The sequence below is a fragment of the Monopterus albus genome, unplaced genomic scaffold, assembly GCF_001952655.1.
Source record: "Monopterus albus unplaced genomic scaffold, M_albus_1.0 scaffold103.1, whole genome shotgun sequence".
Taxonomy (NCBI): domain Eukaryota; kingdom Metazoa; phylum Chordata; class Actinopteri; order Synbranchiformes; family Synbranchidae; genus Monopterus; species Monopterus albus.
In genome coordinates this window covers 351,067-377,639 of record NW_018127983.1, presented here as the reverse complement: position 1 = coordinate 377,639, position 26,573 = coordinate 351,067, and the positions used below count along the sequence as shown (strand labels likewise).

General features: G+C 41.3%; 3 protein-coding genes across 7 annotated transcripts in view; 2 read left to right on the top strand and 1 right to left on the bottom strand.

Moving 5' to 3' along the window:
• The window catches only part of gng12b (guanine nucleotide binding protein (G protein), gamma 12b), a 27,918-nt gene extending 18,988 nt beyond the window's left edge, over positions 1–8,930 (top strand). For 4 of the 5 annotated variants that reach the window (XM_020609984.1, XM_020609985.1, XM_020609986.1 and 1 more), the window contains 2 exons: positions 7,005–7,125; positions 7,218–8,929. In XM_020609984.1, the coding sequence (XP_020465640.1) occupies positions 7,033–7,125; positions 7,218–7,343 (219 nt within the window). In that variant the 5' untranslated portion in view covers positions 7,005–7,032 and the 3' untranslated portion in view covers positions 7,344–8,929. Of the gene's footprint in view, positions 1–29; positions 5,608–7,004; positions 7,126–7,217 lie in introns of those variants that run through there. The other variant, XM_020609983.1, reaches the window with a different exon arrangement.
• Positions 8,931–10,843: 1,913 nt separating this feature from the next.
• On the bottom strand, positions 10,844–13,490 carry gadd45ab (growth arrest and DNA-damage-inducible, alpha, b). Its single transcript, XM_020610044.1, has 4 exons — positions 13,145–13,490; positions 12,162–12,263; positions 11,834–12,041; positions 10,844–11,631 (listed from the first exon to the last, which is right to left on the bottom strand). The coding sequence occupies exons 1-4, from the start codon at positions 13,192–13,194 to the stop codon at positions 11,518–11,520; spliced, it is 474 nt and encodes a 157-aa protein (XP_020465700.1). The 5' UTR covers positions 13,195–13,490; the 3' UTR covers positions 10,844–11,517.
• A 299-nt stretch (positions 13,491–13,789) lies between these two features.
• Positions 13,790–25,919, top strand: sec16b (SEC16 homolog B, endoplasmic reticulum export factor). Its single transcript, XM_020610045.1, has 23 exons — positions 13,790–15,381; positions 15,669–15,766; positions 15,856–15,958; positions 17,128–17,342; positions 17,477–17,628; positions 17,749–17,810; positions 18,249–18,387; positions 18,499–18,729; positions 19,102–19,199; positions 20,404–20,461; positions 20,588–20,705; positions 20,798–20,909; positions 21,155–21,260; positions 21,457–21,594; positions 21,703–21,816; positions 22,645–22,729; positions 22,843–23,002; positions 23,135–23,295; positions 23,405–23,433; positions 23,679–23,786; positions 23,875–23,967; positions 24,061–24,172; positions 24,604–25,919. Exons 1-23 carry the CDS (start codon positions 15,113–15,115, stop codon positions 24,630–24,632), a joined length of 2,790 nt encoding a protein of 929 aa, XP_020465701.1. The 5' UTR covers positions 13,790–15,112; the 3' UTR covers positions 24,633–25,919.
• Positions 25,920–26,573: the final 654 nt, after the last annotated feature.

Genomic DNA, 26,573 nt, shown 5'->3' with positions numbered 1-26,573 from the left:
TGCACATAGAGCATTTGGGCGCACACACACACACACACACACACACACAAACACATTCTTCACTTCTTCACTGGTGTACAATGCAGTGTTTTATCCATTCAGTTTGTGACTTTTTACCTCCTGACTCTAAACCACACAAAAGCAAATCTCAAGCTTCCTTTTCATGGAGCCAGTCTGTGTGACGCTATTGTGTTCAAGTGAGCAAGACAAGATAAAGAGAGCTGGTGGAACAGCTCACACAAGGTTGGATCAGGGAGTAGACAGGGCTGACTAAGGGTTCATTAACTGTTCATCTGAGCCCTGAGGGCTTGTTCTTGAAGCCGCATGTGCAATTATACTAGGGTCAAGATAGTTATGTGTCTTCAGAGAAGTTGTAGTGATGACAGCAGGATTAATACTGTAAGTGTTTTTAATATCTTACTGAAGACAACCTGTTCTGCTGTAAGGCATTTCTGTGCTTTCTTTGTTTCTTTCTGTCTTTGTTTTCTTTTTTATTATTATGTCTTAAAAATTATTGTTGGAAATAGTGCTTCTTGTTATATTCTTACAGTTGTACAGACCAAAACAAAAATGAATTAATCAATAATGAATCTGGAAAATCTGCTGTATTTCTCCAAAGTTCTGCAAACCTGTTGCTGGATTTCTAAAAATAGGACAATCGTTCACCTTCAGAGGTTGCAAGGCCTTGTGTTTGCCAACATTCCTCTGAAGAAGGGTTTAGACCTGTTGTTAGTGTCAGTCTTATAGTAGGAACCTGCTAATATAACATAGTTGTATAACATGCCAGTATTTTATAACCATGACTTTCCTGTGGGTGGCCATCCTGTTGATTTTTATTAGTGGTTTAGAAAGGATTTGTTCACCTTAAGAAAGAAATACATAAATAAATTATATGTATCATGTTCAATTGCAATTCAGTTTCATGTTATGTTTTGCACTGTACGGCTCCACAGGCCATAGATCAGCTTAAAGCATAGCATTTTTAAATGGCTGCAATCGTCTGCAAGATATGTGAATAGCTACACACACACACACACACACACAGTCAAAGAAACCAGTTTTTCTGCACACGGGGCCCAGGTGGGAAGAAAGGAAAGGATAACCGAAACTGGAGTGAGAGTCCGTTGTCCTCTATTATAACTGGCCTCACCCTCTGCAAAGGTGTTGCATTCCGCTGCAGAGCTCAGAGGTAAGGTGTACAGTGGACTCTGGATCCCAAAGCGAAACTCACAGCCAGTGACTCAGTGGCTTGGAACCCTCATCTCCTGTTAGCGTGCAATGCAAACACCTACGTGTTTCTTTTTATGTCGTCCAACTTCACACAGAAGGGGTTTGAAGCATTTTGGACAGCACCAACAACGCCTTTAAAAATCTGTCACCATCAAAACTTGTAATTGATGATGTTCCTGTGCACATTAGAATGGTTTAGCATTAGTCATACAACTTGTCTCACTAAAACTGAGTAAAGACATTGTGTGTTTGCTACAATCTGGGAGGCCTCTGTCTCTTTCCTCTGCATGCCTGACTGGACAGTCTGACTCCCAGATAGATATCATTGGGCTGTCTGAGATTAGCACTCATGAGGGTGCAGTTAAACTTGTAAAAGCTCTGGACTCCTGTCCCGGTTCCTCTGTCATACATAACGCCCACACAGCAGTTGCGAGTGTGGCACAATACTGATAGCCTGTCTACATTGTCACCATGCCTCTCAAATGTGCCTAAGCCTTAGAGCTTATTGTAGAAGCAGCACAGATCCTGGCCCAGAAGTGAACTGTGGAGCCTGCTGGAGTTGTTGCCAGGCAGTTTCCAGCAGAGTGTAACAAACATGTAATGGAGCTGCTCTGTGTTCAACGGCTCAGCAGTTTTGGAAGGAGACAGCTGATAACCAATCATTTAGGCTGCAGCACTCGGCCTGCCTTCTGCTTATCAGTAACTAAATAACATCTCTGTAATTTATGAACACAATGCACCTTACTTTGTTTGTATTGTCTTTTATTGCACTATGAATTTAATATATGCAAAGAGTTACAGAAGTTTTTTTAAATCTCATATATAATGCATAATCATAGCTAATTTATAAGATCAAAATTTTCTTCACTTTGACTTACTGTAAAAGATTACTCACATTTAATAATTTTTGTTTGCTGGACCGTTCTTGGTAGGTGTAGAAATGCATTTTGACATTCAGCCAAAGCTAACTTGAGGCCTCTGCAGTCTGAGTTGACAAAATCAAGCAAGCAACTTATTCTTTGTAGTTCAAGCTTTGACTAAAGTTCAGATTTTATACAATAGCATAGCACCGTATAGCTCTGTATGTGCACTGGCATAGGCATAGTCTAGCATAGTATAGCATAGCATACTATAGTATAGTGAGGTGCTCTGTGGTATAGGATTGTACTTTGCACAGAACAAGGACTGCAGAGTTTGTCTCCCATCTTCTACCTGAAAATCCTCTGAGAAACAAATCTTTTCAAGGCCACAACAGACATAATACATTAAAGAAATTATGGATTATAGTGACTAAAAACTGCTTTAATGTACCCATGGGTATGATTTTAAGACAGACTATTTAAATGTATTTATTTTGGTTAATCAGTTGTTCTACGGTTTATTATCTATAATTCTGACAGAACATTTGAGAGTTGAAAATGCGGCCCAAAAAGGAATTTAAAAATGTCTAGGTAATTGTGATGAGCTTCTGTCACCATTTTCAGTCATTTTACCAAAGAAAAAAGTCTAATTAACTGACAATACAAGTAACTATTAGATGCAGTAATACTAGTAACGAGGTAATAACCTGTTTCATGTGTGCAGGGTTTGGACAACTGTAATGCACTGCAGTGGAAGACAAATGACTGCATCAGTGGCACTATTTGTTATGAGACTTTGCATGCATTTGTTATATATAGAGTTTACTGTATAATGAATGATATTACACCCACTATCACCTGGAGACACCATAGAGATGCATGTACCAAATTGGATGGGTATTGTCCCACTGTTCAGTACACGCATGCACATAGAGTCCTGTAGGCTGTTGATTTAAACCAGTGTATAGTAAGTCATTAGTGTATTTGTTCAGGCAGCAGATCTAAGCAGTGTGTAGCGTTACACAGCAGAGAGCAGGGTTTGCTGTCATAAACTCTACGGGACCTCAGTGTTGGCTCGGTGGAGCTCACCTGTGCAAAGCCCTGTAACCACATCAAAGAAATCTCTCCACTCTAAGACTTCAAATATCTTCTTGTATCAATGCTTTCAGTGTGCCACATGTGTAGATGTACCACACATTATGTAGGCTCAGTACACATGCTGGATGCAGACGGACACACCACAGTGGAAGGCATTGCAGACATTCTTAGACGGACTCTGTAGGTTCAGTCTACAAAGAATTACACAGTAGGCAGTGACAAATCTCCCCACTTATTTGTGTTTGTTTTACTAGAATGAGGTCTCTTTTCACTCATGCTTTGTTTGTCTTAAGTCTTGACTCAGAAATAGGACTATATGGTAATTAGGCAATAGCTTAAAATATAATTCAGAATGTTTCTTATAAGGATTTGTATATTCTACCACAAGCTATAATTAGTATTCACTGCAGAAAGAGTTGGTCACATATACTGTTGTTTTGGTTTTTACTAATTAAACATTAAAGCTATAATTCAACAACAGGAAATACACATTTGCCTTTGTGACAAGAGTTATATGAGAATAATACGATTGTTTGTATGGTAAACAAGAACATCCAGGAGACAGTTAGTTTAGCTTCCTAGACCAGAAACAGGAAACAGCTGGCTCATAACCATTTGGTTTTTATGGGGATATAACAAATATACACATAATGCGTTAATTAGTGAGTGGCTTGCAGATTTCTTAACCTTTGGACAATGCCAGCTAACTGTTTCCTGTTTCAAGCCTATGATTCTAAGCTAACTGGCTAACTAGTCGTAGATTCAAATTTAACTTGCAGACACAATTTCTCCGTAAGAAAAAGAATATGCACAGTATTCAACTGTTCCTTTAATTTGCAATATTTTATTAGCTAGCAAAGAGATAGGCTATTTTTATAGCAGAAGCTAGAATTTTTTGTATGTGTTATCTATAAATAATGAAAGTCCAGTAGAAATGTCACATTAATGAGGCGCATTAATTCTAGATGGTAAATGATAAATAGACTGCACCTTTTCTACCTTGACGGACAATGTACTTTACATTGGTGGTGGAGCTGCCATTCAAGGCGCTGGCCTGGCCACCGGAAGCAACTGGAGGTTCAGTGTCTTGCCCAAAGACACTTCGACATGTGGACTGGAGAGACCGAACTGCTAACTCTGTGATTCGTGGATGACCCATGGGTAGAGACCACATAGATGTAGTCTGTAAGAATGTTAAGATCCCTGTGACTGGGCAGGGTTGCTGTAAAGCTGCCCACTGCACTACCCAGAGAGACAGGCTTGTTTGAACAACACATCTGAGGCTTGAGACCTCACTGAATCAGACAGCTCCTTGAGAGCAGCTGCACAGCAGAGTGTGTGTGCACCCACAGCAAGGCAATAAACCAGTCCTGGTGTAAGTGTGGGTTTTAAACTCGTTCACCCCTGCTGCACTAACCGCTGCAGATGATATGCCAGATGTGGTACCTCTGCCATCTCCACAGCAGACACTGTATAATTCAACTATCAATTTTTTCACTTTTTTTTTGCCTACTTTCTGTGTCACTAACTGCTTTCTTAGTAAATGTTGCAACAGGAACATTTGTATATTTAAGGATATTTCTGACAGTTTTAAATCAACAATACTAGGTTATAATTGCACAAACCCTTGCTCTAACCAGCTGCTAAACTTGCAGGCCAGCTCTGTTTCGCCACTGTTAATTTTATCATCCAGTTTCAGCTCACAGTGCACTACAAATACATTTCCCCTTATGCAGTTACAGTGTATAAGCAACAATGTGACAAGTGAAAAGCACAAGAAAGAAAACACAGACAGTAGGATAAGTATGAACACTGAGCAACTGAATTGAATTTCATTCGGATTGTGTATCAGAAATGATCAAGTGCTGTGAGATCACTAGTCTGAATTAGTGACAAGGCACCAGCACAATTAGGAACATAACACTAGTGCAGTAAAACATAAAAAACTAAATACTTATTGTCTAAATTTACAATGCTCAGTAGTAGCTGCTGGCGTCGCTCAGCATCCCTGCAGCGAGTAAACACCAGCTTCGCCTGGGTCCACTCATGCCTGGCCACTGCAGCTGAAGGCTTAAAAATTACAGCTTTGTTGACAAGAGAGCAACCACATGACATTCCTTGGAACAATGAGTGCACATGTCAAGAGAACACAAACAACAAAAACAGACGTTACGCTATTTTGAGTTTAATCTAATCATGCAATCTTTAGGAAAGCTACCTTTTTGAGTGGCCTCTGTTTTTAAAGCCATCATCACATATTTAATCATTTCTATTTTAGAGGGTGACTGGTGATACTGCTTCCTGTGGAGGAAGTGGAAAGGAGTGGGTGGGGGGATTGGAGGGATGTATGGTCTTCCGTCTGTATGTTTCATCTTCACCGTGTCCCCCTCCTCCTTAACATCCTGCACCAGAGCACAGAGTGAGTGCTCACCACACCACATGTTAAAGATTATTTTCGTCAGTCCCACAGAGTCACTTTCTGGTGTGTGCTCTTCATCTTTTCCAGGAACAAGAACTGCAGATTACCAGTGGTGAACAACTGCTGGGTACACAAAGAAATTCTGACTTATTGCTTAACAGCATTTGCACTTTGTTCTATTGTAAACTTGAAATCAAGATGTTCTTTTCTGGTATTAGAAGCTGTTCCTGTTCTCCCCTTCTTCTAAGAAATTATGTTTGTGCAGAAAACAGAAAATAAACACCAGATTTTGCTCAAAAGCTGCTTCCCCTTTGAGCTTGCAACTCTGCAGCTTGTAACTCTCTTTCGAGTAATTCATAGAGTGACGCAATGAGGTAGAGAGCAAACCACAGTGTCCTGGAAGTAGGGATTGTGAAACAGGAGTCCGTTAGGTTGGGTCACAACTTTGACGCACAGTCAGTCCAAATGATTCCAAATGAAGTCAACTGTCATTTCTGAGAAGTTCTACAGTTATACAGTACTCTACGTGTTAGACATTTGGGCGGTAACATTTTTTATAACCTCACTACTTATCATTTCAACCTTGTTGTGCAAAGCTGCTTATACATCAAATTAAGTGCAGCAGCCAAAGATGTGGCTTTGATTAATTTTGTTTATGTGCATTTTTAGCCATGCTAAAATGTTTCAACAAATGTCAGGTAAATTGCCATGAAAATTTCAAACAGGCATAAATGGTTCCCAGACAAGAAATTCTTTAGTTTATGCTCCTCTCTTTATTGACCCCTCAGAAGCATTTGATACCATCAGTCAATCAAAAAATCCTCCTTAGCAAACTACGTTCTCTAGGTTTAGATGATATGACACTCTGCTGGTTTCATGCTCACTTTACTGGGAGACTGTAGCTGCCAAATCAAGCCCTATTGCTATCAGTTATGGGGTGCCACAGGGGTTTGTTTTGGGGCACATAACTATTTACGTAACATAACATTATTCTTTCCAGTCACATTAATATTCATTTTTAAGCCGATGCATTTTTATATGTCCCTGGTACTATGCGAGGGGGTTGGGTGTATGTGTGGGTGGGGGAGGGGGTGGACCCTAGACAGATCTCCAGTCTATCACAGGGCCGACATGTACACAAACAACCATACACACTCACATTCACTAACCTTACACTAACCTTGGGGCAGAACTATATAATACTGATACCTCATATACTGTATATTACCTATAACAGCTCTAAGTTGTATAAAGGCAGAAACAGTCTCAGCAGCATTTTCAGCTGCCGTTTGATAGGAAGTATTTTTGACATTCTTATGTTGTTGGGTTCTTTGCACAAATACCAACTGCACCTTTATACTGATTAACATGCATGCACTATGTGTTTTTTAATACAGGTTTGAGCAAAGTTGTCCAAAAATTGTGATGTCTTCAAAAATGCAGAGCTCCAGTAGCATAGCCCAGGCCAGACGGACAGTGCAGCAGCTTAGGATAGAGGCCAGCATCGAGAGGATAAAGGTGTGTTCATAGTCATAGTCATTCACCCTGAAGTGCTTTTCTTGCTACATGTATAACAAAGTAGATCAGTGTATGGACTGATTTCTTCGTAGGTGTCCAAGGCGTCATCAGACTTAATGCGCTATTGTGGAGAACACGCCAAGAATGACCCACTGCTCATGGGCATCCCTGCGTCAGAAAACCCTTTCAAGGACAAAAAGCCTTGCACTGTTTTGTAGGAGAACATCTGAACTCTTGTTGCTTTTCACTTTTATTCTTTTATGTGAGAAAGATCTAATAGTAATACTGTTCACAACTTGCCTTAAGGCCAGTGTACCCCCTTACTTTTTCACATGCCTGCTGCTGTTTGACAAGGAATATATTCCTCTCAACCTTTTAGTCAGAGAGTGGTTACACCAAAGAAGCTGTGGTCAGATCAAACCTTTAGCTCCGGCAAAGGTGATTAAAAGTTTGTAATAAGACTCAATGGTGACTTTTGTTTCTCTGTGCTGTTATCTGACAAGACCAAGAGTGCCCCAGACCTTGGCTTGGAAGGAGCTCTATCACTGAGGGAGTGTTCCTGACTCCCTAATTATCACAGTGTGCATAAGCAGATTTAGGCTTTCAGCTTTTACCTCTTTCTTTCATCAGCTTTGCTTCACAGAACAGTTGTTGTAGTTTGTTCTCAACTGATAAAGAGCATCTGAGATAATGTTATCCTGTCTCTGGACAAGTAAACCAGGCTGTTCTGTTACAGGAGGACAAATGGAAAGGGCTGAAGTTCACTGCTACTGCTCCTGTGTTATATGTTGTCATCATGTCACACTCTTAAATAATAAATATTTAGGTATTAAATGGTTCCCATCTCTCTCTTAGCATAGACAGTGCAACCAACGTGGTTCAAATGTCCTACCACAAACTGTATGACACATGTTTTCAGATCACTAAACACTCCACTCTGTAGATGACTGTTTTGCATGAGGTACTACTTACAGTATGCTTTACATGGGGAAACAAATATCCAGTCATTGTTCCTGAAGAAAAACATTTAAGACCAATCTGTGCCATCTAACCAGATCTACCTATTCAGTGTCACTCTTAGACTTCTGCTATCTCACCACAAAATGTTTGATTTCTTTTGCCAGCAGATTCTCTGTTTCTTTCTGCAGCACTGAGGCATATTATTGATTCAGGTACTTTGAAACCTGTAAACAGCAGATGACTGTTAAATTCTTGAGTTTGAAACATTCTGTGTTTACAGCTGCAGTAAAACTTATTATGAGTATCTTATTCTGACCGTTTGCATATAGGTATAACTTTGTTGGTGCTCATGCAAAACATAAGCAACTAATTTTGCAATTTTACCAGCCAGGGCCTTAATAATGAAGTAATCCTGCTTCAGACTATTAACTACCTTTTAGTCACGCCAAGTGCTGTTGTCTATCTAATACTGTGAATACTGTAATACTGTAGGTATATTTAGGCGAAGGAAGTATCTGTGTACAACATCATATTTGAAAATGTTCAGTAGTAATTGCATTGAGGTTTCTATCTTATGTCTGTAACTATTCAGTGCAGTTTGTATGTCCATGTAGCACAATAAATGCTTGCTTGTAGCTGTTTAATGTGCAGTATGTCACTGTTTCAGTCAAACCTCAGCTTTGAGTTTTAATTTTTCAATTTAAACTATGTGTGTTATTTTGGTTAATGTAATATTTGATTGCTTTTTATTGGTGAATATGAATTTGTGTTTTTATTACAAAATAATTACAATGTTTAGGTAGGTAGTGTATGTCGTATCTCTGTCTTTGCCTGTTTGTGATAAATGCAAATAAACCCGTGGAAAGCAAATCATTTCAACTCGTTTTTTTTAAACTATTGTGAGATTTTTTTATATACATAAGCTACACTACATGATATTCAGGCATGATAACAGTCTTAGTTGTCACAACAGAATATCTGACGACTCCTAAAGGATTTGGTTAGAGTATTGAAATGATGCATTTAAACGAGCTGTTTTGTAAAGTAACATCTTTGAACAGAGGAAGAGATACCTCCTCAGCCAAAACACTCACTTATGCAATTAGTTGGTAACTAGATTCCTTGTTTACCAACTTTTCATTCCTTTCTTGGAATCACAGCTTGCTATGTTCATACAAGTAGATGGATGTCCCAAGTCTCAGGTCAGGAGCACATACACATTCTTGTTTGCTCTAATTTCTTAGTAAATGTGTTCCTGGGCCCCTAAGCCAGAACAATCCTGTTATGCAATAATCCTAAATCTCTAGGCAGCCCTGTTTCCCCTCTCTAAAGTCACTTCAGGTGTGATGTTACATCCACAATCAGGTCAGACCATATTTGATGGCCTGCATTGATGTAACTCTCACTTGAGTTACATGATTGTTAGGACCGCCTTTGAAGCAGCAACATTTCCAGTGGTTGTGTTACCTGTCAGTGCAGGGGAGAAGCCCCAGGATAAACCAGTAATCCTGAATCTCTAACATCTCACCCCTGGTTGTGTGGTAAAAAAGCTTTGGTCAAGGAAAAAAACTGTTTTGTTTTAAAGATCAGCTTGGCATTTAGGTGCCACGTTCTCATCCACCTCTGGAATTTTTGGGGTTATTGTTCCACTTTCCTTAGTCCATCTTAAACCACTACTTTGACTGTTTTTGTCACATCTAGATGCACAGCGTGCAACATTTTAGTTCTGCTGACTGGCACCATCCCTGAAGAAAACCAGTAGCGAAACTAAGTGTTATTAGAAAACTGCAACTGCGGCACTTTGGTTTGAGTGCAAGTCTGCATGGCCTCTGTGTGCATCACATTAACAAACAGCGCCCTTTAACTTCAGTTTAACAAGACCGCAAACCCTGCGGTTACTCTGGCATAGCCCACACTCCTCTCCACTTTTCTACTCAGTCCAGCATTTTGTTGTCTTAATACCGCTGGATGCACACTGACACCTCTGCAGGTCAGCCTCTCTCTACACGCTGCGTGTTAATAACAACTATTACCAGTGTGTCGGGGGGTGGGGCTCTATTCATGGGGCTATGTTTAGCTGTGAAGCTAAAGTACTGTACAGCTCTAGCACAGGAGAACTGAATAGCCCTGACTCACGCCTCCACTGTCCAGTGACCCTTTGTTTAGAAGGCTTTAGCCTCTCCTTTTGGCGAAGCATCAATAACTTCTGGTTTTCTCTTTATGCAGCCTGAAGCAGGTCTTTTAACATGGATTGTTCTCTTCCTTCATTTCTATTTTTAACTCACACAACTGTAAATTTAGCTCTGATTGCGTAAGTGCAGAGGGTTGTGAAGAATGAGCTGTCACGATGAGCCCCATCCCACTCAGTCGACTACAATGGGAATTCTCCTCCCCTCAGCTTCAAAATGTGCAAAAGGTCAAACTTTACTAGTTCCCATGCAGGAGTAAAGCTGATTTCAAGCAATCTCACATGCCTGTAGTGGATTTAGTCCAAACAGGTGACTGTTTTAAGTTGTAAATAGCTGATCTTGCTTTTGATCTAAGATGTGCAAGCAGCAGAAAAGGTTAGAAATGTGTTGAGTAAACACTTTTACGCACCTAGAGGTGTGCCAAGATAAAATCCAAATCCTGTGGGGCAACATGCTGAGCTTGATATGAGCTGGCTGCGGGCACAAGAAGCACACACTGTTCCTTTGGACACCGTGTCGTTCCCTACAAGTATGCTCAGCTAGTCTTACCAGGAAATCACTGAGGCAAAACCACCCTGAGAACTGTTGGTAGTTTATTTTATTCACCTTAAATTCCATTAGCTATGCACAATAAATATAATTTATTAAATTATTAACACATAAAACATCAATGAATGGACAAGTCTAAACAATGTGTTGCCCTAAACTGTGAAAACGTGCCTTTTTGAGCTAACAAAGTGACAAGTCTTAAATACCACTGAATAAATATGCTGTTAAAAAAAATGCATGGATTTGGTCAAATTGTCATGAAGACTTCTTCGAGCTGAGAGCTCTGGCTGGTCCACTCCAGCACAGTCCACTTCTTGGAGTCTTGCTAACTGAGGATTTCTGTCTGCTTCTCTCCACTTCTGTACTTGTGCTCCCCACCACGTGCACTTGTCTGCTCACATGATTCAGTTTCCTGTAAAAGCTTCTTTCTCAGCAGAGAAAGGCACAGTCATACATGGGAAGTCCTGGAACGAACACCGCTGAGTCACTCCGCCCACAAGTTCACCCTGACCTGCTACATGTGCTGGAACATCTCTCTTCTTCGTGTGCATTTTTCTGCCCCTCCCATCTCTCTCTCTCTCTCTCTCTCTCTCTCTCTGTCTGGGGTGCATTCCAAAGGAGTCCAACACAGACACTAATACAGGCCTTGTGAAGTTACTTTTCCCCCAACAATACATTAATATTCCAGGTAGCTTCACCGGTCAGGCAGGTTGATAACAGGCACCCACTGATCCAAACAGCGACTGTCTCTGCAGAATCTGTTCACTTTGCTCAGTGCAGGGTTCTTCCACAGTGATGACTGCGGGTTCTGCAGAAGGGACAAAGCAGTTGCCGATTTAGGAAACACATACGATGAAATCATCACAACTAGTACGAGCTCCTTGCAGGTGTAAGAATGGCCTTGGTATTACAAGTGGCAGTGAAGGAATAACAACCGCCTTTACAGTCTGAGGGGAAGTGAGCAATATACAGCAGTGTTGTAGTAAACAGACATGAGTAATGATGCTTACAGTAACCAGAACACAGTGCAGGTCCATGGGCTCCCCTCCAGGTTTCACCCCACCCAGGATTTCTGCCAGACGCCGCATGTTGCTCACCCGCAGGATGTTGATGTCATTCTCACAGCAGAAAGCCTGGATTAAGGTGAAATGAATCTGGAGAGCCACATCCTCCTCATCGTCTGTGGCCAGCAGGCACAACACCACATTGTCTGGATCCCTAAACAGAGACAAAAGAAAGAAAAACAGCTGTAAGGAAAAGGGCAAAATGTACTTATCTCATACTTTATCCTAAGTGGATCCACAAGAACTAAATGCAGGTCTCTTTTTATTAACTTACGCATTTAGTGCCTTTGCTGCCTCATAGACTCCAACAGTGATGCAACCCTGAGGCAATGCAGAGCTCAGGACCTCCTCTAATGCTTTAGACACCGATTCCATCCTATAGAAAGAGACATTTGATAGTTATTGAAACATGAGCTAGCTAAAGACACAACACAACGGGGTTAGCCGGCTTTTCTTGCTCATGTTATGCTGTACTGTCATTTATAATGGCAGCAGGTAAAAGATGGTGATGTGCGACACACAGTGCAACGTGCAGCACAACACTATGTGATACTATGAGTATCACACATTCAGGTTAGCGTTACCGTTAGCCTAACCTGCTAACTAGCTTGGCTGAGATAAACCGAGTCATACTGTAGGCTGACCCAATAATAACGTTAAACAATTTTTATTGATATAGCAACAACAATAAGCCATATGAAAGTGCTTCACAAGTATGCAATAATAGTTTCAAATTAAAACGTGACAACTAGCAGAAGCTATATTTATATTTTTAAAATCGAAGGAAAATCAATCGATCGATCAACCAGTCTCACTGTAATTATGGGGCTAAAGCTACTGTAAATAAGTGCAACCTGCACTTATTAATATTCATGGGTAAGATATTCCGGAGCCACAACTGCTAAAGCACAGTGGCCCCGGTGTGTGGACCAGACCTGGGGAGCAGGAGGAGCCGGTCTGGAGCTTTAGTGACCTTTAGTGACCTTACTGGACTATGGTCACTTAACAGCTCAGAGGTTAAGGGGGTGTCTGACCATTCAGAGTTTTAAAGACACGTTTCTGACAATCAGTCAAAGCTAACTTCACACAGCAAATAAAAATAAAGCACATCCAAGAAGCAGGTTTGCAGTAACAAGTTAGTTCTTCCACCCAAAAGAAAACGTTACTAGTCGTAAAGTTATTGTACAGAAAAAGTTAACGCATGAGCAAAATCTAAAACACATGCAAAAAAAGCAAAATTAAAGAACTTCATTCGACCTTTCTGAAGAATTATCTCCATTGGTTTCTTCAAAAGTCATATTGCACATCCGAGCAAGCCGGTGTCCTATAAAATCCAGAGCGAAAGGCGACCGCTACCGAGTCCGAGCCCAGACACCGACTGTGCGCCCGGTGAGTCGTGGGACTCCGCTAGTATCAGCCTGATTGCTCACAACTGATTTGCATAAACCGAGCCCACTGCTCACGTAGCCACACTGCTTTCCTTTCCTACTTGTCTCTGTGAAGATAGCGACACCCTGTGGTGGCACGTGGCAATTACTTCTCCTCATGGTCACGTGACCACTCATCCCTAGCCGTCTTTGTTCAAGTGTTTTAGTTTGCACATAATCCTGCTTCAGTAAAATATTGTGTGTGATTCCCCCCCCCACATTCATTAACAACAAACACACAAGTATCCTATATTTGTGATGAAAATGTTAGAAACAAAACTGTCAGTTCATAATAGTGGTTTTGATTTGAATGGTGTTTTATTTGAGGATGTAGTCAGCTCTGGTAGGCTACATGTGGGCGCACTTTTATTCACACACAGTGAATAATCTTAATAAGTGACTGACTACTTTGTCAGGCAGCCTGTTGCCTTCTAATCAGGTACCCTTTATAAAAGATCCATAAGGTGTAGCTCCCCACTTTATCAAAGGTGAATAAAACCATTTACTAATGCTTTAGCCTACAGATCAGTTATAAGTACTTAATAAGAACCGGGTTGCCAGGTTGTGAAAATCTTCTTGGATATTCCTCCAACAGTGCACTTACTTTCTTTTAGATAAGTCCTTAGTTTATCAGAAAGAGCCCTGGAGTGACCTTTCAGAAAGGGGCCAAAATCCAGTTGTTATCATGCTGCAGACTTGATGCCTTAATTAATGGAGCTTCATTGTTACTAATTTTAAAAGATCATCACCAGACACCAACCTGGCAACCCATAGGCTCGTTATTCTTATCCATTTCTGAGAGTAGGCTACAGTATAAAGCATCAGTTAATGATTTATAAACATCAGTAGAATCATTGGCTTCCCATCTACAAAAGTGGGACAAAAGTCTCTCTTTGGCCACACTACAGTTACAGAGAGGACACTTGGTGAAAAACCTTCCATTGTCTATTAAAACTGCTCATAGAATATGATGTAGGTTCACATCTCAGGCCTATAAAGTGGATTAGAGCGCCCCTGGTGGTGAAGCATGACCGACGTTTTTACTACTAGAAACGTTGACGTCCTAGCTCTCACCACTGACTCCGAGTCAGTTTCCTGTTGTTCCTGCTCTTGAACCGTCGCTAAAACCGACCGGAGACCAGCCGACTACAGATAACCGACCTCCCTGCCGGCAACGTGGCACGACTCGGGACTAAAAAGTTGTACTTTTTTACATTTAACGTATCCGGACAGTTAGTTAGTTATTAGACATGTCTGAGTGACACAGAAAAGAAGCTTATTATTCTTTAAAATGATCATTAACCTGAAAACGGACGTGATTTCCTCTTTTCCAGCATTGTGTAGCTGTCAAACTCAGGGCGTGCTCCACTGTTTACTCTAAATTGGCTGAGAATACACAATGCAAACATAATGGAGCTGAAGGATTATGGCTACAATACCCGGGATGGTGTGATGATGATGATTATTGTTATCCTTTGCTAAGGTTTTTTTTTTCTTCAGTAGGATAATTGAACTGTTTTTAAGCACTGGTGCAGCAACCACACTTTGTTATAAGGGTCACAGCATTTTGTGAACTTTATCCTCTTGTTATCATGCTGACTTGTTATCAGCTCCTGTTGCCAGTTCCCTGTGAAATGATGTGGCAGTCGTGGATGTACTTTGCCTGCATCTGGCATGTGTGAGCTGTAAGTACGTAAACAAAGTTTGAACAGACTTTTTAAATAGAACATGCAGACTTCTAGCTCCCGTTTTTAACCTCAAGTGTTAAGGTAGGCCGGTCTTGTGTGGAGGGTTTTTCATGGATCACAGAGGTCACCCCTTGCCCGACTCTGGCCGGCACTCTCACAGAACAAAGTACAGAGAGGACTACTACAGGAATTCTCAGCAGGACAGGGACCACAGCTGCCCACCACCAGACCCCAGGCAGAGGGACAAACACTGGGCGCATCCTGATGCCCACTACAGGGCTCACTTCACCCGTCCTCCTGCCAGGCCGGAACACTATCCGTACAACCTTCAGTATCCTTATGGCTATGGGCAACCAGAACACCAGAGACCCCAGTCCAGGTGTGTGCAGCGTTGGGACCTTGCATGCAAGCAGTGGGAGTAGCTGTTTTGTATAAATCATTTTTGGTGTTATCCAGCAATTACAGTATATAATAGTTTTACTGATTCTGTGTAAAAATCAATATTACTGAGGAGTTTAAGCTAATGATTTTAATGTTTGTTATTATTGTTATTGTAAATCCTATAGCTCAGCGTTTCAGCACACCTTGCCTTCTCTGGGATGGATAACATAGATATGAATAGATTCAGTGAATGCACTGATATAACCAGAGGCTCTTTGTTTTCAGACATGGCTATAACTATCCACCACACAGTCACTGGGACTATAGAGACAACTATGGTTATTACGACCATGACTACTATAGAGGACAGCATGGGCGACAAGGTGCAAAACAACTTGGCTAAACAATGAGAGCTTTTATTAGTGGTCTGTTATGCCCGATAATAAAGCATTTTATTGTACTCCTCATGAAGATGCTGGTCAGTGGGGTTCCCAAGACTCTTGGAGACTGGACCACTACCATGAACGATCATCTAAGCAGGAACATTCAGGGAGCTCCTACACAGAGGAGTACAGGTGAGCTGCAAGGGTCCATGGAACGGTCAGTCAGTCAATTACAGATACACTATAATAGGACGTTTAAGTTATTGTTTTTAAGATAAGAAGTTTACCCGTTTCAGCTTTTCAAAAGTACATACAGTATGTTTTCCGGTTTTCTTAGCCTTCTGTGGTCATTTGTCGTTTTGGACTGTTGGTTGTACATTTTTAAATAAGTCAGTATGGTTTCTGAGAAATGGTGACAGAGCACTGAGAAAACAATCTGAAGATTAATGAGTAATTAAAAAATGGATACTTGTTAATGTTAAGCAAATAAATTCGATTTTTGTTTTACTTTTATTGTCAAAACACTGCTGGTGATGTACACGTGGTATTTTTGCACCACACTACCCAGAGAAACTTGGAAATCAAATGGTGCTGTTTGGAAGTACTACAGAGTGTTTTGGCTGGTTTATCATGGAGGACAAAACTAACTTCAAAAGTAGAAACATACAATGAAATGGGTGCAATGTTAAAAACCAGAGGAAGATGATACACTGTGGTCCCACATAGTTTATGAGGAAATGTAAAACTGTCACAGATGTTGTATTTCTGCTAAAAATAGGAATAATGTTTCCAAGTCTGGGGACTTTAACTGCAGAGGCATAGTCTCCCCAGACTTGAATCCTACGGACTGTGGTGATCTTCTGACTTGTACACTAATACCACTGAGAGCTACAGTACTTGCGGTCACCAGCCAACACATACTGTGTTTGTTTACAAGAAGTAAACAAAGCGATAGAATTTTGATCTTAGTTTATATGACACTGACGTGGAAGCCAGTGTAAGTCGACTAGCACGGCGGTCACATTCTTGGTAGAAGTTATTATTCGCACAACACTGGAACTGCTGGAAGGAGCTCTGACAGATAAAACCTTACAGTAGTCCAGGTGAGAAAAGATCAGTCCTGCTTCCAACGTGCTGCTTTCCGCAGCTTCCTGCATCAGAATTTCTCTGTGCAAGGCAGTTTGATACTGAAAATACAAAGCTGCTTCTCAATGTTGATAATGTCATTAATGGAGTACATCTGAATCACTGTTAACTGTTACACTAATAATAATACATAAAAATAAAGTACCAAAATGTACATGTGTACATGCAGTAGCAGTATGATAATATCACACATTACTGTATTCATTTTATTTCAGGTATGATTATGGGAGAGACAATTCCCAGCATTACCTCAGTGACTATGAGGATAACCCCTCTAGAGAGAACGAAGAAGTTTCCTCTTATTACCTGGGGACATTAGAAAGTTCCAAAAACTCGGGGTTGTCCTCCAGCAGCTGTGAACTAAGTCAGTACATAAATGGGGCTGAATACAGTGACCCCGTCCCTCAGCTGCTTCACACATCTTATACGGGTAAGTGAACAGCTAAAGCTGCTATCGCTCAGATCTACTTCAGTCAGTGGTTTCTGTGTTGTTCTTTAATGCTTCATATTTTGTCAGAGCATGGACAAGTGCCCCATGTTCTTTAATGTTCCATATTTTGTCAGAGCATGGACAAGTGCATCAGATGTCAGCTCCTCTGAAGTACTCAATCCCTCATGCAGTTGTCAGCTTTGGGCCAGCAGGACAGTTGATACGGGTCACTCCAGGATTTTCCACACAGGAGAACACTAGCAAGCTGGAAATCCACAGTCTGGAAGTAGGTTCAATATAAACCTATTGCAATACTATGTGTAAATTATTAGAATTTGTGTGTAACCACCAGTACTGTTTTCATGAAAGCTGCTAAAGATGATTCTGTCTGTTTGTGTCTGCACAGGTCATTCTGAGTGAGACACAGGAACAGCAGGAGATGAGAAACTTCCCCGGGCCTTTAACAAGGTAATGCTCTTTATTTTTTGGTGCTTTTCTGAAACGGAAACTGCTCACCACTACACAGTCTTAACAAAAGCATCATGCCATTTTCTCCACCGTCGAAATTCATTTGGATGAATGTCAAGCCTGAAATAGTTAAAGTAGTTAGTCCTGTGAGATTTGCAAAGCTCCTGTGCTATGTATTTGACCATTTTTTTAGTATAATAAGTGTGTGTGGGTAGAAGTGAATCATTTACTGCTTGCAAACCAATGATGGTAAGATGATGTCATGGGGTAGGACTGGATAAGTCTGACTTCTTCCTACTCCATTCAAGCATGTACTAGGTATAAGCAAATTGATATTGGATTATGTGTAAAATTATGTGTGTTGTCATATCAACAGTTTTTACATGCTTGAAAGAATAAATCAAATCAAATCAAATCAAATTTTTCCTGTTTTTGAAGAAAAGATTTGCACAAAGTAGATGCTATGGAGTTTGCCCACCAGAGGGCTGACGCCTGCATGAGAGAGGGCAAACTCTATGACAAGAGCTCTGCTGCCCTCTTGTGGAATCTTTTGATACTGCTCTGCAGACAGAATGCAGTAAGTGCATAAGGTCTTGTTACACTATGTGGAAATGTTAAACATTTGGCTTGCTATCCAACAGCCATCATAGTAATGACCTGATGTTTTCTTTCATGCACATTGTTTCAGCAAATAGTTGGCTCAGATATCGCAGAGCTGCTGATGCAGGGTTCAAATTCAAATGGAAGCTGGGAGACGGATGATCCTGTGCTCATTGACTTCAATGATAGCATGGCTGCTGAAGCACCACCTCGCAAAGGAGATGACCTGCTCACAGGAAACTGGAGCAGCTTCAGCTCCGAGACCTCTGAGAAGGCCCTGCAGAGTTACACTCAACTACTGCTGGCTGGAAGAAAGAAGGTTTCTACCTGTTTGTCTCTCTCTGTAATCGTCTGATGTTCTCTTTAGGTTCTTCAGGTTATGTCAGTGTCGCCCCAGGTGACAGATTATAAATCATTTCATCTCTGGTGTAGGAATGTAAATATCTATTTGGATAATATTCACCATATCAGTGCAGGATCTGACGAGAGCCAACTAATAGAAGTGGCATCATTCCAGTTAGTTAGTGTAGTGATTAGCATAAAACTACAGGTTCACATTTGAAAGTCTGTCACTAATACAGCACTAGTCCAGTTGACAAAGTTACTAATCTGTTATACAAGTTAAGAATATGACCATACTGTTCTGGAATCTGATCGTTTGTCCTCCCACACTTTCCCATGCCGTGTCCAGGAGGCCCTGGAGTCAGCTATGAGCAGCGGCCTATGGGGGCATGCACTCTTTCTGGCCAGCAAAATGGACAACAGATCCTACACCACTGTGCTGAACAGGTGAGAAATGTAAAGTCATCAGAGGCACAACAGCTGCAATAAATCAGTGTACAACTCTATAGCAAACTGGTAATTAGTGAAGAAACATTCTCTCAGACTAATCTTACTTACAGGCTGCTTGAAACCTGTGGGACAGCTACAGACACATATGAGCAGTATTTTTAATACTGGTATTTGGGCTATATCCTCAGCTTCCTGTGTGTAAGTTTTAGCTATGCGAGTGGCACGACTCTGTGGAAGGCAGAATTGACCTGCCCGGATCTGTGGTCCAGACTGAAAGAGACATGATTGCTCAAATTCTGTAGAGACGTTCATGGTGTATCTCGGCAGCTTTTAGACTGATTGTCATTCTATTCTGTGGACACATTCATGTCCCTTTGAAGATGTGTTAGAATAATTTTGGTGATCCTCTGACTTTTCACCTAGTGCCATCATCAGGTCAAATGTGCAGTTTGTCCAATGCTTTGGTTGATGACAAGGAATTTAACATAATCATGACATTTTGTAAACAAACATTTATTTGACATTTAAATTGGAATAATTGCACATTTAATCAGAACTTCCCTATACTGAGCAAATGTAATTCAATACAGTAATGAACAGTATCCAGCTGATTGCACTCCTATAGTATTTTGCAGTCAGAAGTGTAGATTCTTATACTTGTGAGTTGTGTAGCACATGTCAGGGAACATGACAGGACAACTGCTCCATCCAACAAGTTGTGGTTTATCCACAACTTGCTCATAAATCATCTGGCTTGACATATAGTATGTTCATCTAAAGATTTTTTATGTTTGTGGGCCAGTCTCAGAGAAATGATTTGTTTTTAAAGCAAGGCTGATTGAGAGCTCTGTTTTTAATAAGGAGAAATGTTTGTACTGTGTTGCACTTCCTCTCGACTGCAACCCAACCCATTTCACAGACTTTTTTTGGTGTCTGCAGCATGTATCACAGCAGGATCTGTCAGGGTGCCAGTATAGGAATGTCTGGGGGAGGACTGACACATAGCCAGGCTGATTTTGATTTGTGACTGACAAGAGGGGCAGAATGTGAGCCATCAGCTTGTTGTAGCAGTTGTGTACAGAGTAGCAGCCAGGAGGCTCTTTAAATGTTATGGTTTCTGTTTTAGTACAGAGGCTCTGCTGTTAGCATGTAATAAAGCCTCAGCTAAGATGTGCAATAACACAGAGTGCTCTGCTGGCAGGTTTACCCTCCAAGCGCTCTTCCAGCTGCTGTCTGGGAGAATCCCTGCTGTAGCCACGGTAAAACATGCAAGAGATCATTTAAACTCACAAACCACCCACAGTTTATGTCAGTGTCATCACAGTTTATGTCAGTGTGTCTCTTGTTAGCCAGTAAGAGTCTTGATGGTGATGTTCTGTTCTCAGTGCTGCGGGAATGAAAAATGGGGAGACTGGAGGCCCCATCTGGCAGTCATCCTGTCCAATGAGACAGGGGATCCTGCAGTCCAACAGAAGGCCATCATTACCATGGGAGACACACTGGGTATGGACATAGTTTGAGTGACTGACAGGTTGTAATGCTGTCCCTTCACAGACATATGAGCTGATTGTTGTGAGCTCCTCTTCTCCACGCAGCCTCCAGAGGCCTCCTACACGCCGCCCATGTGTGCTACCTGACAGCCAGGGTTCCCTTTGGGGTGTTCACACAGAAGGCAGACAGACTGGTGCTCCTAGGCAGCAGCCACAGGTGAGATGCACGCCATTCATCAGTGTAATTGGTGTCCATCTTGTCATAATATTGATGGAGATGCAGACTCGAGAGCAGCCACAAAATGCCCTGCCAGTTTTAGAAAAGAAAATAGAATTACACTAAATTACCACTAGAGAGTCTAAAGGTCTTCTAAGGTCTGCTCTTGTTTTAATCTTTAAATCTGTGTAGTGTCTGCTGAGATGATCATCAGTGTTTGATTTACTGTTTCTCCTCCTCTTCAGACAATCTTTTGAGCACTTTGCCACAAACGCTGCCATCCAGTGCACCGAGGTGTTCGAATACAGCCAGACACTCGGAGGGAAATGCTTTTCAATACCATCCTTTCAGGTAACCCCCCCACTTACATCAAATCATACTGCAAACTTCAAACTTCATGCTACATACTACAAACAATTTAATGGTCAGTCCTTTTGCAGATATTTACAGTGAGGTATGGAAGATATTAGCATCTTGTAGAAATAAAAGATAAAGAAATGCCATTTTAAAATGAATGTGATCCTGAATATTGCTGTGCTGTTGTCAGGTGTATAAGTTCCTCTATGCCAGTCGACTGTTGGACTGCGGGCTTGCATCTCAGGCCTTCCATTACTGTGAGGTGGTGGGACAGGCAATCCTCAGACAGAGGGAGCCCTTCTTTGTGTTGACCACAGAGGTTATTATGGTATACATAACTATTATGTCTTATACATTTAATTACTCTACTCAGTGTGATTCAGTTTCTACCAGTTACAGTCTACATGGATACAGTGCATGCGTGCTTTCTTCCCAGCTGGCAGACAGACTGAGACACTCTGAGTGTCAGTTCAGTGAAGCAGGTGTCAGCGGAGCCGGGGAAGAGCCTGACTGGTTGAAACGGCTGCGTGCTAGGCACCACGATTTACAGGTGATCAGCCGCTCCACTCCTTTCATTTCACACAGCGTTTAAGGAAAAGTGTCTGGCCACAGTGTGGAGGAAAAATATGAAATGAGACATAAATGCTTATGAGTCTCTCAGTAGTCATAACCACAGTAGTCATAACCTGTTAGATACTAGTTGCACCCAACAGCAGAAGCAGGTGGTGATTTTACTGTGCATGACAACCCTGATTTATTCCCCTACACCAGTGTGTAACAATGACAACTCTTACTTATTGTGCAGTACCGTTAATAATGATAGTGAATGATAGTGACCACCTGTCTGTTAGTCCTCACTGAACTATCTCATGAGGTACTGGATGGATCACAGTGAACTTTTGTACAGACATTTTCTCGCATGATGAATCCTACGGACTGTGGTGATCTTATGACTTGTACACTAACACCACTGATGTGTGACATTAACAACTAGATGCGTTACTGTTAAATCCGGTACAGGCGTTCATGCCCTGCACAGGGTGAACTGTAAATTTGGAGGCCAACTGACTTTCATCTAGTGTATTTATCCAGTCAGAAGTTGAATTTATATAATACTCTGGTTCCTCCAAATACCTGCAGAACCGGTTGACATTCCCATCAGCCTCAGCTGTAGGTCCAAACTGTTGAAACATGCTAACATGTTACACTGATATAGCCTAAATGCTAAACATTATACCTGCTAAACATCAGCATGTTAACATTACTAACATGCTGACAGTTAGCATTTAGTTCAAAGCACAGCAGGGTTAGGGCAGTTTCACCAAGCGTGGCTTTAAACTCTCTGTTTTAAACCTATTGCATATATTATTTTGCTCAGAGGGGGAATTACGATTCTACTGAATCATACCAGCCAGCCCCAGAGGGATATGCTTTGGCCCATGAGGATAGCAAAGTGTGCTCAGGTAATACTTGGTCCCCTCATTATAGCCAGTGTCATGTGGCCTGTTTCCCACTAGTGACTAGTGTCTTCCTTCACATATATCTGTACTTAGGTTTTCTTCATTTGTTTCTACAGAATCTGACTTGGATGACCTACATCGTGACATCCAAAGTCCAGAGCCTGAACTCCTTTATTACAAAGCCACTGAGGATCAAGAAAGCTTTGTGCATCACATTGAAGGAAACACTGAGGAAATGGCAGCATTATCGCAGGACATCAGAGGACCTCAGCCACGGTGCAGAATTAACAGCAGCACGCCCTGATCCGCTAACGTCAACCAGACACATACAAATTCTTACTGCAAATGAGATGTCCAGGCTTAATAAACACTATTATGTCACTGTCCTCTCCCTGTTACTCTGTCTAGGCCAAGTGACAATCTTTCGATGCCAGTACCGGTGGTTTACGCTCCCCCAGCGCCCACAGTGGCGAAGAGTCAAGACTTCAGTTATCATAACACAGATAATGCCGAAGAAAGAGCTGTCATGCCACATTGTCCTCTGGGTCATCTGCCATCGGCAGCAGAGGGTGAGAATCTAATATCAGAGAGTATTCATTGCATTCTCTGTTCAGATATTTACTATGGGCCGCGGGGAGTGAGCCTCTGTGTGATATTTTAATTTTACTGCTCTGACAGGGGTCTGGCCATCCTCTGGAGGTGTGATGGTGAGAACTGCAGTATTTTGTACTGATAGAAAAGGAAGAGAACAATGGCAACCTCTTAGATTGATGTGGTCACATTAGTCTTCTCTCTTTCTCTAAATTAATGCTTATTGCTAAAATGTTCACCATTCCTAAAGATTTCAATGCTCTACTACTTTAAATCATGTGTTTTGAGATTTTAACCTTTCTAAACGTATCATTGGTAACTATTTCCACATGTTACCTGAATCTCTGTGTTTGTATTGGAGATGGGGGGACACATGCTGGAGGTCAACATCAGTCATCAAGGACAAAACCAGCAGAGTGTCCCACAAGGCGTTGAGGCCTCTGAGCAGACAGATGAGCTTCCTAAACAGGTGGGTGGATCCCCCATCACTGTCACACCTATTAAACCATATTAGGGTCTCCTCAAATGTGTCCCGCTTTCTTCTGTGTTATATGCAGAGCACCAGGACGGGGTGGTTTAGCAGCTGGTTCAAATCAAAACCCAAAGATGTTCAAAAGGAGAGTTCACAGCAGGGAGTCCCAGCTCAGACAGTAAGACTCAGAGATACGTTATACTTTTCACATGTAATCAAGCTTCATTGTTGATCGCTGTTGTTAGATGTATATTTCTCTATGTTTTCTTAGGAGCCACCACCTGCTATTGAGTTCTGCCCTGCTGCCCCACCTACCATTGTCTCTCCTGGCACATTTTCATCCCAGCCCTCCTCTGGGATCAACCCTTTTTCAAGGAAAGCAGGTGAGTTATGTGATAATTTCACTATGTCACTTATGATTGTTTATAATACACATACACACAGTTGCCAAGTTCCACAGTCATGTAATTTTCTGAGTCACTGACACTTCCCGAGGAGCTGTCCTCCTGCTGCGTGCCCATCATTAACACATTTGTCGACCGCTGTGTTTAATTTCATATTTTGATGACTGAAGTAGGGTCATGTGCAGCTCGCATTTTTTAAAATGGAAAACATGGCAGTGACATTTTACCTACATTAAACTATTCAAATGTAATGGTTTTCTATAAATAACCACATTGCCCACATAGGCCAGCAACTGGGATGAAAACCTCATCGAGGCCACCAGTCTGCACCACAGGTAAATTGTGTTTCATGAAGATAAATATGCCTGTACCATCGGTACTATACATTTGAATGTCTTATGTGTTTGCAGGATCACTGACGTCACTTAAACCAAAGTGAGGATATCACAACTTGCGCACTTAATTGTGGCTGTATCACAGAGGCGCACCAGTAAGATCTACACTGTTCACCACTGCCCCTGTGTCTTTTTTAAGGATGCCCCTTCAAACCCCCACAACTTGCCCACCATCACATTGCTTGTTAGATACAGAAATACTGTGTATGGACTGGCACAGTAACTCGTATTGCAGCGAGTGAAACTGCTGAGGTGGGCTTCCTAAAAGCTGACTGCAGGGAAATTATCAGAGGATGTGAGACATACTATCTGGGGGAAGGGATATCTTAATCGACCTCAGTAACTTGGTAAGTGTGAGGGATTTGATCTGGATTATTAATGTCAGCAACACAGAGGAATGCTTCAGTGTAGCAGGAACCATTTGGAGTAACTGGTGTGACCATCTTCTGTGTGTAGCTCCCACTGAGGATCAGTGTCATCACATGCTCACAGCTCAGGCCACTCCTAAATTGTTATCGTTGCTATATGCTGCAAGAGAATGTCCATCAAACATGTAAATCAACCAAAATATCTATATACTTAAACAGAGTTAACCAAAATGTCATACATTTATTAAAACATAAACAGGAGAACAATTAAGATAGCTGTTTGTAGTCCAGTAAATGACATTACAATGTAAGCAATATTTCATTATTATTACCATCTATAAAATGAAGATTCTCTTCTTAGTGTCTTCTCGTGTTATCATGCTGCCAAGATGGATGATAGCACATGGCTGGAGGAGAAGGGGGCTGGGTCCTTTGCCTAGCACACAGCCAACATGCCCTAGACCCCTTACACCTTCAGCCGTCACCACCAGGGTCAAACTGTTTATGTTCTGATGATATTAGTAATGCCAATTTGAGCGTCATCACTAGCCCTATTACATATATATGTCTTTTTTTTAACTTTTATTTAGACAGGGTGTGTTCTCTGAGAGGTGAACCCACTTTTTGCAGAAACACCCTTCTTACACGTAAAGACATTCACACCTGTACACCAGTACAACAAGTGGACCAGCCACAAGCTGGTTTCTCTGACCTTTAGGCCACCACTGATCCAACAGGTATTGTAGGTTTATTAATTGTATATAAAGTATACACACAGTAATGAACAATCCTTTTATTCCCATGGTACTTGATAAACATGGTGATGTTTTGATGTAATTGAGATGTTTTTCTTCTGGTATATGTCTTTGCGCTTTATGTATTAGAGTATATGTGAATGCTTTTTGTACCTTTGTACCAGCACATGATATGTATTAAATACCACTTTGTCAGAGTAAAACTCTCAGTATCATTAAATGTTAAAAGCTGTATATATGCAGTCTTTATATGGTTGTTTTTTTGTGACATAGCACTCAGATAAGTCAGATACCGTACTGAATAAATACTACATCTTACCAGGAAAGAGCAACATTGCAGACTGGGCCTCTCACATAATGCGGCGCAAGTGACGACACGCCAGGTGCTGTCTCTTTATATAGTTAGTCTACGATAGCTGAGAGCGAGTGGGACACTGTCCAAGAATCCAGCACACACAGACAAGCGTGTGAGTCATTGCTTACTGCTTTCCAGTAACATGTCAGATAACGGAATGATTAGCTTTGTGAAAGATTCATCCCAGAGAATGTCCCCACAGTGTTAATGCAAGTTTGACCTACTAGTCAGTTTAGAGATAAATGTCTTTCTCCAATTTTTTTATTTTATTTGGTAGTTTCATGAATAAGTTACGTATGTTCGTATTCTTTTAAATGATTAATCAGCAAACATCATTAATTCAATAAGGAGGAAACTGGCTTGATGACCTTCTGATTATCATTTGGTTGAAAGCTTTTATTGCGATTCAGTGACATTTTAACACCAACAGTTTACAAAAGATGCTGACACACTACACCACAACTTAATAATCTGGTATCAAATCTTAACAAATGCCCTTGTTACAAA